The sequence below is a fragment of the Triplophysa rosa genome, linkage group LG3 (assembly GCF_024868665.1).
Source record: "Triplophysa rosa linkage group LG3, Trosa_1v2, whole genome shotgun sequence".
In the NCBI taxonomy this organism is placed as follows: domain Eukaryota; kingdom Metazoa; phylum Chordata; class Actinopteri; order Cypriniformes; family Nemacheilidae; genus Triplophysa; species Triplophysa rosa.
In genome coordinates, this window is record NC_079892.1 from 13,048,930 (window position 1) to 13,061,788 (window position 12,859).

Sequence of the window (12,859 nt, forward strand, 5' to 3'; positions counted from 1 at the left end):
TACTGTTGTTCTAATCCTTGATTATCAACTCCCTCGATCTCTATGGCCAGTGGGTAAAGTAATTTCGCTCCACCCCAGTAAGGATGGCCGTTGTAGGGTTGCAGATGTCCAAGTGAAGGATAAAAGGTACACAAGGCCTGTTGCTCACCTAATTCCTCTTCCAGCTTTACCTGATTCTATCTGATGTATTGCAAATTTGTGATAGAACAAATTTGGGGGCGGCTGTTCAGAAGTTGTGGCGTTTGTGCTACTGCCAAGCTTGGTAGCACTTTGCTCAGCCCACATAATCTAGAGCAGTGGTCGCCAACCCGTCGATCGCGATCGACTGGTCAATCTTTGAGACGTTACTTGTCGATCCCCGAATATATATATTCACAAATATATTATGCCTGATCAATGTCCAGTTTTGCAAGCGCATCTCTCTTTCTCTTCATTCAGTGGTTGCATGTTTTTAAGTTCTGCATTAATCTTTTCATGGCTGTATAAATAATGATTCCCTGGCCTGCGTGAGTTTTTAATGCGACCGTTATCATTAACCACATTTCATTGTGATGCGCGACTGCGCGTGATCGCTCTTCAGTGTTTCTAATGTCGGTGGTCAGTGATCAAACGCAAAATGAGACTCACGCATGCACTGGCGTAACTGTCATTTGGAGGTCACTATACTGTTGCGGTGCATTACGCTTAAAAACAGTTTATTCATATGACATAAAAATGTCACTTGTTCGTTGGCGTTTTTGTGCTTTTACACTGGATGCGCAAGCAAGCGCTGCGGTTTCATACTGTCCGCGTATCTGGATTCGCGGCTCTCTGTCTTCAGCGAATGTAACTTACGAGTGTGAGCAACGGGATATGGTGAGAAAGCGGCACATTTTAATGTTGAGTTTGTCTGAAAGACAACATCGGTCTATTCACAAAGTTGTAATAGTGAATGATCCGCGGGTCTGTCAGTGATGGTAAACTGCACCAGTACTATCTCATGCGGGAGATTACATCTCCTGCTGATATCCTATTTATGTTTTCAATTAGCCTAATATGATAGCCCATTCCATACTACTACCTTTAGCTATTTTATGAAACAGATACTTATTACCAAGACATTATTAGACGGGTAAAAGTAAATAGATAAATGATTTAAAATAAATAATTAACGTTGTTGTTATTATTAGGGCCTATTTATAACATTTATCTCTATCTATATGATGTATTTACTGAATAAAAGTAAACTAAATAAATGCATCATAAAGAACAAATCTTTATACAGTAAATACCTAAATAATTAGGGTCTTGTTAAACTTATTCTAAACCTCGTTTTAATGTCAAGCTGTCATGTATGAATTAAAGTCCTTGAACTGGTGTTTAAATTGGTGTTTTTCACCTCATTATGGCACACTGAAAGTGGCAACTCTACATGAGTTGCATCTGAAAAGTGGAACAAAGAATTTCAGGTAATTCAAATAGACCCACAATTATAGACTAAATAAAAGGCCTCAAGCAGGAGGTTCAATCTGGGCTGTTTTTATTTTCAACTTTTTGAATGGTAGATCTTGCCTTTCAACAATTCTGACATCGGGGATCTTAGGCTCAAAAAGGTTGGTGACCACTGATCTAGAGCCAATCAGGACGTGCTCACAGACTTTATTAGTGGCACCTGTGCCCATAGTCTTCTCAATTTGTTTGGTGGAAAATGTAGAGGACTATGGTGTTTTTCCTTTGGGTTCCTGTGTATGATTATGCAAGTTATGTTAAGATTAATAAGATTAACAAATAAATCTTCTTAATTGGAAGATTTATTTGTTTGCCTGTTCCATTATTTATGTAAGTTTGTTGTGTACATTTGATATTCTTTAGATATCTAATTTGTCTTTTGAGTTATCCATGTACTGAATACTTCTTTGTGGTATTTCTTGTTCTCTTTAGAAACCACACACATTAATGAACACAATATGTGCTGGGATATGTAATAGAATGTACAACTTCATCTGACTAGACTGGATTTGTTCTCATCGAAAATCCCATTGGTTTCAAGCCAGTTATCTATGCATTCCTTAAATTCTACAGAATAACGGGTATATTTGTAGTGATAGCCAACAATACAGTACATTGTATGCGTCAAAAGTATTGATTTTTCTTTTATGCCAACAATCATTAGGATATTAAGTAGCTAAAGTAGTAACCATAGATCGTTTAACACCTATATGCTACCCCATTGATTTATTCTCTGTTCCAAAAGCGATAATTTTACTGTTCTACAGCCCAAATCCTAGATGGATTTCAAATCACACTGATAGCACTCAATAATGGAAGGAGAGACCTATGATGATTAATACAAGTCAATAAGACAACAATGGGAATCTTCAATATCGAACAAAAAGTAAGGAGCCTTACGGAACTAATCAAGGTTTGCGCAAAGGCAACCACAGGCAACCCTGGGAGCAGTTAACTGCACGTGCCACACTGAACGTAGTTATAGTGACTTTGCAGTCTTCCTGATTGTGGCACTAGCGAGCACTGTACCAGCTGTTCAAATATGAGAAATGATAAAATACATCATAACGTCGCTATATAAGACTACCCATTAAATGTTTGCGTAGTCAGGGTAGACCTTCTTGTGATATCAGTTTAGAAGTTAAGTGGGTTTGTTCTGTCTTTGTTAAATGTTAATCTATCAGCAAACTATGCTAGCCTATGAAGTGAAGTGACTGGCAGTTCTTTTATTTTTAATAAAAGCCTGCTAGGACTCTCATTGTTTCAAGGGCAGTTTGATGGCTTAATTAGTGGGCTTGTTAAATGTCAGGGCTTTCTATTTAAATGAAAACACTTCAGGCATCATTCAAGAGCCTCATTGACGGGACAGATTTTTGACAAGTGACACTCTATTTGACGTGACTAGGCTTTCCAATACAAAAAAAGTATTATACACGGATTAAAATTGATCTTTTGAAGATATCTGACATGTCCTCAGTCTAACCTCAGGAGAACATTGTTTGAAAGCAGTAGATGTGTGAGGGATACTGAGTGGATCTGACGTATTTTGCCCCTTTTTTCCCTTTTGCTAGGATTCCAATTGGTGCATCATGTCTTGGAAACTAAGACAAATATGTGACTATGAATAGGTATCTTAAACAGAGCTCTGGAACAAAATAACCAGCCATTACAAATTTGCCGTTTCTCAGCATTTCTACGTGTATCGAGTCAGTGCATTCTATTGTTTGTTAAATTCCAACAAAAACAAACCTCAGGAATGACATAAAGTAACACAACAGCAATGTCAAAGACACAAGAAAGTTGTGATTAAAAATCAGGCTTATTCCATTTTATATATTTTTTCAAACTCTTCTTAAAAACATATAAAAACTTTAGTGTGGTGTTGCTAAAAACGAAAGTTTCTTTGCAATATTCAAGATCTGCAAACATTGCATCTTTTTGTTATTTTGGTGAATTTGTCCAGTTTTCATTTTTTGCAAATAAGCTATATTTTATTTGGAATTTGTTAGAAATATTGTCAGTACTTCACAGAATGAAACAAAAACGCCCATTTAACTTAAACATGTAACTATAAATAAAATAAATGCACAGCTGTATAGAGAACATCTAATAGTATTTCCTTAGGGATTCATGATATTGTAGAAATATGCAATGCTAAATAATGCAATGTTCAATATGCGATATGATAATGCTGTATGGTTGTATCAATTTATTAATTTAAGTTATATAAAAATATATTTAAAACTAGCGATGCACCGATATATCAGCCAATAATAGGTAAAAGCAATAGGCTATTGGTCGATAGTTTAAAAGCAGCCGATGATCAGGGCCGATATATCCTGTCAATCAAGAGAGGACAGCAAAATGCAATTCATTTTTGCTCTGTATATAGAAAATGTCAAAAAACATTACCAGTTTGATGTTCAATATTAATAGTCAGTATATGAATTAAAACCAATCAGAAAGTTAAGAAATATCAATTTAATCTTCAGAATGGTTCTCTGCAGACATCACTCTGAATAATCGGTGGAGAAATTTAGTATCGGTGCATCTCTATTAAAAACTTAATAACCAACACACATTTATAGGATGAGAAAGTATCACTGCAATTTGAAAGTGAAGAGCCGTGTTTTACGGCTGCAGAACATTTAACAAATTTCATTTTTGTCCAAAAAATAATTATATAAATACATTTTTGTATTGATCTATTATTGATCTGACTCTTAATATCTTTTTTAAATTTAGAAAAAAAATTCAGTAACTGCAAATCATAGCAATATGCTAAATGCAATATCAATATCTGCAATATTTCCATAATTTCAATACATCTTCCTACAGTAGCCTAAACTCCGAGAAGCTTCTTTGAAATATAAGGCAACCAGTTTCCTGATTTCTCCTCAGTTGTCAAAAAAATATTTAGAGATGAAATCGCTGTGTAAGTAAAGACAACAGATGAAGTGACCGTAAGGGTTCAAACCTATAATTTATTATGCAAGGGGTGTGTAATGATGGTAAGGTTGCCATATATACACGCATAAATATACTTTAGGGACGGAGTAACAGCAGCAAGTGCCAAAGAGGAGGGTCACAACAATGCAGAGCTCCTCTTTGTCACCTGGTACTTCTACTTCACCTTCCACCCCAGAAGTACTGTATGTATGTATTTGTGCCATGAGGACAGATGCACCTGTCTTTCTTTCAGTGAGACTAGTTTCAACGTGTATGCCCTACTTTTAATGTCCAGGCATGGGCATGAAACCTTCACAAACCTCTTGGCAATGCAGCTATGGGCCAATCATCTTCTCTGCATGATCCCCTATTGACTTTCGCACCTAATAAATCTCTATGGACTGACACAAGCTGCCAGAAACTTTACTGCTGCTAACCTCTGTTTGCTATTTATATAATAGCGTCCCTGAGGAAAATAAGGAAAATACTTAAAAATGAAATCCAATCCCACATTGTTTATGTTCGTAATGCCTGGTGTTATTGTAATGCAATGTCAAGGCAAAGTTTTTTCCAAACACATAAGTATAGTCACTTTCATGACCTTGCTTGCTTTGCGTTTACGGAGTACAACCTTGCTAAATTGTCCTTCTGTGACACCATCTGCTGTTCATGTGTAGGTCGAAGCATGATGTATGTGTTGAGAGGTGCACTGAAGCCCTGGGGCGAGTCACGTGAAAGTGCTGTAGGGAATAGGAACGCAAGGTAGGATAATACTTACCTGAACTGGCATTGCGAACAGGTTGGGGCACAGGAAGAAAAACCACATGAGTTGATTGGTGTCTATGGCGACAAGGTTGCAAATCTGCCCCACTGTCATTCCTCCCATAGACATGTTGGAGGTGCAGAGGCGCATGATCTTATTGAAGATCTTGGTCTGGGAGAGGTAACAAACATGTTATTTTAAAACTACATTTTTTTACTTTTGTCTGTTTAGCGCCATCTTTGTTTGATACATAAATAGCAGGCTACTTTGCATTTGTGTCTTTACATTGGTCGAATGATATTAAACGGACATTTCTCGTAAAATCGTACACAACAAAATTATGAATTATAATTATAAGTTTACTATTGTGAATAGAGGTACAGAGGGAGACAGTTTTAAGCACTGAATTGCTATACAAGTATATACTTGCTCAATAACTACACAAAAAAGTTCTGGATAACAGAAGACACCTACAAGCTCCAACTTAAAGGGACAGTTCACCCAAAAAAGAAAATTCTGTCATCGTTTACTCACCCTTGAGTTGTTCCAAATCTGTATACGTTTCTTTGTTCTGATGAACACCGAGAAAGATATTTGGAGGAATGCTTAAAACTAAACAGTTCTTGGCCACCATTGACTACCATAGTAAGAAAAATCACAATGGTAGTCAAAAGTGCTCAAAATCAAAATATCTTCTTTTGGGTTCAACATAACAAAGAAATTAATAAAAGCATTTTTTCCCTACTATGGTAGTCAATGGTGGCAAAGAACTGTTTGGTTACAAGCATTCTTCCAATGATGACAGAATTTTTTTGGGTGTCTGCAAATCTCTGATTTGTCCATGTATCTGTTTATCCATTTATCCATCCATTCATCAACACAATTGTTTAGGCTAGTGTTCAGATGGTAAAAATGATTGACAGATTGTGGTGTTGACCTGTATGGCTCCTCTCAGGTTGATTCCAGTCTCAATGGCAACATAGTAGGATGCTTGGAGGAACGTTCTCTGGAGCAGCAGAGTGAAGAACAGGAGCACGGCTATAACATATGCATTGGCGAGAAACTCCCGGGAGGAGATGAAATAGATTCCAAGATGCTGCACCTGAAACGCACCAAACCGACAACAAACAGGTTAGCGGTAACCATGATTATTATCTATAAAACAAAAGCACAAAACATGATGTTTTGAGTAATGCCTCGTTTGTTTTGTGTCTATACAATGGAAGTCAATGGGGGGTCAGTGTTGTTTGGTTATCAACATTTTTCAAAATATCTTCTTTTTTGTTCTGCAGAAGAAAGAAATTCATACAGGTTTGGAATGACACGAGGGTGAGTAAATGATAAATGATTTTTTATTTTTGAGTGAACTATTCCAAAAACAGTTATTTGTAGATTGTCTATTGCATTTTAACCTGCAAAGTTTCAGTAACTAGCGCAGAGCTTTAACTCCTACACCACAGAGTCAGATGACACTGCCTTCTGACGCCAGTTTGTGGAGTCTATTTGGATTTTCAGTTACCAATCAGAAACTTCTAATACAATTCAGAGTACAGACTAACATACTAAGTAATTAAAGATTAGAAGAGCAACAAATTGAGTCAATTAAACCAAGAAACAGGCCTGATCGTCGAGGAACAATGGGTCTCCCTTTTTCTAATTAAGGGAAGCTTGATTTCTACTATAAAAATGCTTCCCTGAATCTAACATATTTTTTTTACAAAATTCTTTTCACATTTTCAGTATTTAAATTCTTTGGCCTTTTTTAAAAAGCATATACAGCTACATTCACATTAATAAATAATGACATGCAATTCTTAATCTCAATGTGTTACAAACTAGGCATAACAAAACAGTTCTAGGTTTCTTTGTATTTTCATTCATGTCTTGCTAACACAGTCTCCATGTGGTGAAATGGATTACAATGTCATGCGATGATCCTATCAGGCCAACAGACAGCATGCTGTTCAACTCATCTATATTTGATGACGACTGCAAGACGATAAATGCTTTGTAACACAAGCTGAAAATGTTACACGAAAAGACACACCCATGACCTTCAAGACACTATAAAATGGCTTGACAAGCAGTTCTTGTGTTGATGTAGTTCACATTGAAACAGAACGTTTGGCCAGATATATTGATGCCATTTGAAATGGTCTTTAGATCCATCTCAGCCATAATGTTTGCTACTTGCAGGCCTTGGTGGAGGGCCATTTTTATTGTAGATAGTATCTGATTGGACAAAAATCTACAGAATGATGAGTCATCGATATATTTGCTCTATTAAGACTGTAAATTTAAAAACCTGCCAGCGGTGGAATCTGTCAACATTTACGAGAACATTAGCATGTAAATGGCCTCGAAGCTAACACACATGGACTAAGAGCTATAACTCCTATTTTAAGGGTGTCTTAAACAGTGTCTTCCTATGCAATGAAAAAACAGGATTGCTTATTCTCGCCCTTGTCTGTGGATGGTTCAGTTGTGTGGATCCGTAAGATTACAGTCAATAAGACAGAAATGTTCTTACTGGTGCTTGAATTGTGTGGTTCTCTTTACTGAGATGGTGCACGATGCCTGAGATGCACAGGGGGCCGGCAAAGCCAAGAAGATCTGCCATGAATCGGTAGGTAATGCTGAGAACGAGGGGTCTTCCAAAGGCCTGCCGCAGAGCCGTCCAGATCCACCGTGATCCCTGGGGATGAGAGCCTTGAGGCCTCTGATTACAAAATGACATAAAGAGAAAATTTGAATTTTAAACCCCGGATGTCTATCAACCTTTTTTCAAATCCAAATTTTAGGTTAGAATTTGCCGTTTCATTTTTAGGTGGTGTACCTTCTCACCATTTCCTTTCAGTCCACAAAAATAGAATTTTATAGTTTTTATCACCTTTTGCTTTTCATGTAATGTTAAGCCATTTCTTCTGTTTTGTCCCCATTTTGTGTTGATATGTCTTAAAGAATGCATACAATAATATATAATCGTAGTGATGATATGGAGTGCTCCCCTTTTTTTCTGTTCAAGTGACTTGTTTCTAATACAGGGTACAAAAAAAACGGTAATATTCCAGCCCCAGAAAAAAAAACATTTCAGGCACTATTTTAACGATCTAAGCGCATGGTCTAAAGCGCAGTACTAATAAGTAATAGGTGTGTTTGGGGAAAACTGAAAATGAAAACTGCGTCGGGCTGAAATGAGAAAAAACACTTGCGTTGCGCCGGCCGCCGAGTGTATAGGGCCCTACATGTTTTTCTTGTTATTTTACATCTGACTTTTAATTTTGCTGTCTATTTCTGTAATCCAACATTTTTACCACATTTCAAAAATACGTGAAAATTCTGTGAAATAAAACTGTAAAATACCCCCCAAAATGGACATTTCTACAGTGAAGAGCGGCAATAATTTTATTTAATGTAATTAAATATCCAAATTTACATTTCTGAAATTTGTCTGCCCTGTCATTTATGTACTGTAAACCAGGTGCTGTGGGCGTAAAATGCGCTGAGCATAAAAATGAGTCTTTTAAACACCCTGGCCTTATATTCATTCCCATAAGATTTGCTATAAAGCTTGAGAAAGCATTGTTTTTTAGCCGGAGCTTAGCGAAATGTCACTCTGAATCTATTCCGAATTATAGATATTTTTGCCTCATTTATGCTGATATCTTCAGTAAAGCATTATATATGACATACAGCATATAGTGTGACAGATCCTAAACCCTGATCTATTACACTGAAATGTCAATCATCTTCAGCATTTATAACAGCCAGTTTCAAAAAGAACACGAGACGTGACTGATGTCACGCATGCCAGAACGGTCACATGACACGCTCTCTTTCAATATCCGTTTACCTGGAGCCACAGTAAGTGACCACACACACAAAAACGTGACCGCACACACAACACGCTCCTTATTTCTATGAGCACACAGAGATGCTGAGTGCCTTCACACCAGGATGGGTCGGGATGTCACTGTGTTCAAAGCGAGAAAAGCAAATTTTCTGTCCTCTTGTGTATTGATTAAACACGTGCACACTCTAAGCATAATTTTAAGCAATATTTCACAGACATTTACTGACATTTACTGAGACGCACGCTGATTTCTCACATCATTAGCATCAAACAGAAAGCAAGACATCGCAAAATTCACACAGAACAGGCAAACAGGTAGTGCACATTTCTTTTTGTCTCACATCATTTACAGACCACATTAAATGAAACCACATTATTTAGTGACGTAAACAACACTGGCAACGGTCAAACACGTTTGTCTGGTGCATATTTATATAGAAAATCAAGTGCAGTGGAACGTAAAACGTGTTCAGAAATCTTTTTTCTTGTACCTTCTGGACTTCAAAGGCCTTGTGGAGCTTCAGGTAGTTGGTAAGAGCTCTCATGGCGATGGGCAGCCTGCCAATGACCTTCAGATCGATGGGGCGTCTGTGCGCTGAGGTGATGAAGGTGTTCATCCACCAGTATGTGCTTTTAGACAGCAGGTTCACAAACGGCTGCAGGAAACGCACCCCCAGGTCCTGTAAGTCCTCCGGTGGCTTGACTTCAGTGACGTGAGCGAAACACACATAGCGCTGTGGAAACACAGATTTATTCAATTATGTTACTAATCAAGACTATGGAAAAAAGTTTAAGTTTAAAAAATAGAAATCCTTCTCACATTTGTATGGTCTTTGTGAACAAGCAACTTCTCAGTAATGTGAAAGCAACTGTTCATAAAATGAGCCACGGTTTGCCAATGATGATCACTGTTTTAATGTCACAGATTTGAGATAAACTTGCTGACTTTCAGTTTCTTTGATTTGTAGCTTTCAGATTCATTCATTCTGTGGACACCATGATACATTCTAATGAATTAGTTTATTACACACCGTCCTCTTTGTAGCTGATTCATTCCGGTGAATCAGTTTATTTCACATGGCCCGACTGCAGTTTTGGAAATAAGTCTGTTCACTCCAAGTTGTAGAATTTAAAGTATGATTGATTCTTGTGAACTGATTCATTTCCAATATTTGGTTTGTTCCACATGGTTCTCTCTCTTGTAAACTGTAGCGTTTGAAAGGAAGGTTAATTCTAGTGAATCAGTTCATTCCACAAGGTCCAATTGGAGTTTTGGAAAGTAGGATTCATTCTAATGATTCAGTTGCACATGATTGTAGTTAATAATTTTGTCCTTAATGCAAAATGTAGATCTTCAATGTAGCTCATTTTTAGTCTTAGTGTGTAGAGTAGCCCAAAAATACTGTAGGAAAATATTGCACATAAACAATGGTATAACAGATAACACATCTTGTCAATATGCTTATAATCATGTCAGAGACCATGTCAGGTTGCATTTTGTATGATGTATGATGGGCCAAAGCCCTAGAGAAATAATCAATCTTTTATAAGTGGCATAAATAAAATAACTTTTAAACTGTACAGATTACTTTAAGAGACCATTACACAAAAATGTAGGCTACAACAATCTTTCATCTCTTTGCATTTGTATTTAGCAAATCAAAGATTTAAAAAACTAAATGTACAATTTAGGAAAAATCACATACTGTTAAAAGATCTATAAAGCTTCACACACGTACACACACATGTATTCTTTCTTATGCAGGCAGTGCAATAATAAATCTAACATCTGTTTATGAATTCGAATAGTTAATTTAACTAGTGTTAATTAAATTAGTACAGAAATGTTCCATTAGCATTTATTTGCTTCTCACACAAGCATCCTCAAAACATCAAGTCATTCATATTATGTAAATTCACAAAGTCATAATACATGTTTCTGCATAATCTCACCGCAGATATTATAAAATGAATTGAACATTCATAATGATGAGTCATACACAAATGATTTATTAAACGCAATTCTGATCATTAAACGCTGATGCACATGTTCAGAACAACCTGCCTATATGAATTCTAAAACAAATATTTTAGATTTAACACTTCTTTATCCTTCATGGAGTGGATGAGAATGTATGCATTTGGCAGACTTTTATCCAAAGCAATTTACCTATTTGTGTTCCTTGGGGATTAAACCCATGACCTGGCTTCTTAAAACAGGGATAACCAATAAGAAAAACATGCCGGTTCACCAATTATTTTGTGAATCAGCACCAGACCACAAAAACCAGGCTGGATGAACACATGATGGTTTAAACGAGTAATATCCAAGGCTGCAGTATAAATCGGTCCCAGACTGAACAGTTAAAGAAGTATTGGCATATTTTGACTGTGTGTGTTTGTGAATATCAGTCAGTATAGTGATAAAATAATCCCTTACCCTCCTCAGAATGACGTTGATCTCCACAGCCAGAAGCAGGCCATACAGAAGGGTCAGTAAGCCTGTGATCCCAAATCGTAGCTGTCTCAGGCCAATGCCGTGCTCTGTGTACTTGCCAAACTTGATTGTTTTCGTCACAAATGCCAGAACCCAGTAAATCAGCAAATCTGTAGAAAACAAACAGTACATTTATGTATTGTGTAACAGAACAAGACAAAAAATACTAGACAGGGAATGCATAGAATCTGAAAATCCCAGTTTGATAGATAGACCCATTCAAAGCAAGCATTTATTTTGGTTTCAACAATAGGGGTACAGGGCCGGATTAAGAACACATTGGGCTCTGGGGCTATAGCGAACCCAAGGGCCCCCTTCATTTTATTGCCACGCCACGGTGTCTTCTGCTGTGTTTATTACATTTTATTGCTACTATTATTATATTTCATTTTCTAATTATTGCATTTAATTTTCTACTGTTTTAATTTAATTTAACTTTATATTTATTTCTTATATTTACTTTTCTAAATATTTCATACTAATTTAATTTTACATTTAATTTCTATTTTATATAAGCACAAGTTTGCATACAAAACTTTCCAGGCTATTTAAAAAACATTAACATTAACTCAATATTTATTTCTTATATTTACTTTTCTAATTATTTTATCTATTATAGCCGTTCAACAGTATAATTGAGAGCTAGCATGTCTAACAGGTAGGAAATATACAGAAATTGAATGTTCTCAAAAAGTTCTCAAACACTATTCAGTCTTTAATGCTAAATTCTAAATTAAATACAGAAGAATTTTCATTAAAGCTACAAAACACATTGAATTCCTCTTTTCTTTTGTTCTTTGGTTAACATTATAGTGACAGGAGTCACAGCAGCAGGTTTAAGAATGCGGCCCCTTTAAGAGCTGCTGCGTTGCGTTTTGCCACGTCCCGCAGCTAGAAGCTGTCTATCTACACTGAACGTGTCAAAGCAACTGTTTCAAATCGCGCTTAAGTGGTTTAAAAGCCTTTACATGAATAAGAGCGTGATTATATAATGTAACGCTAGACAAAGGATGACAAAACAAACGGATTCTGCGGTAATTGCGTTAAATATTTTTCCTTAAAAAACATTAATTGCACGCTTCAACGCATTAACATTGAAAGCCCTACTAATTTTCTATTATTGTAGAGAATGATCTTATATTTAAATTCTATTTTCTATAAGCACAAGTTTGCAAAGCCTACTAAACTTTTTAGGCTATTAAAAAAACATTAATATTAACTCCAGATATGAACTTCAAACAAACAGGTTTCCAAAATCAGCAAAAACATTTGCAATCACTTCCTTGATGAGTATTTTACAATAAATACT

The 12,859-nt window shown here is 36.3% G+C and overlaps 1 protein-coding gene across 1 annotated transcript in view; it reads right to left on the bottom strand.

The window, feature by feature from the left end:
* Positions 1-12,859, bottom strand: part of abcc8 (ATP-binding cassette, sub-family C (CFTR/MRP), member 8) — a 73,178-nt gene that overhangs the window by 47,803 nt on the left and 12,516 nt on the right. The window contains exons 5-9 of the mRNA XM_057330521.1: positions 11,494-11,660; positions 9,545-9,787; positions 7,731-7,919; positions 6,138-6,302; positions 5,216-5,371 (exon numbers count right to left, since the gene is read on the bottom strand). Of these exons, the coding sequence (XP_057186504.1) occupies positions 5,216-5,371; positions 6,138-6,302; positions 7,731-7,919; positions 9,545-9,787; positions 11,494-11,660 (920 nt within the window). The remainder of the gene's footprint in view (positions 1-5,215; positions 5,372-6,137; positions 6,303-7,730; positions 7,920-9,544; positions 9,788-11,493; positions 11,661-12,859) is intronic.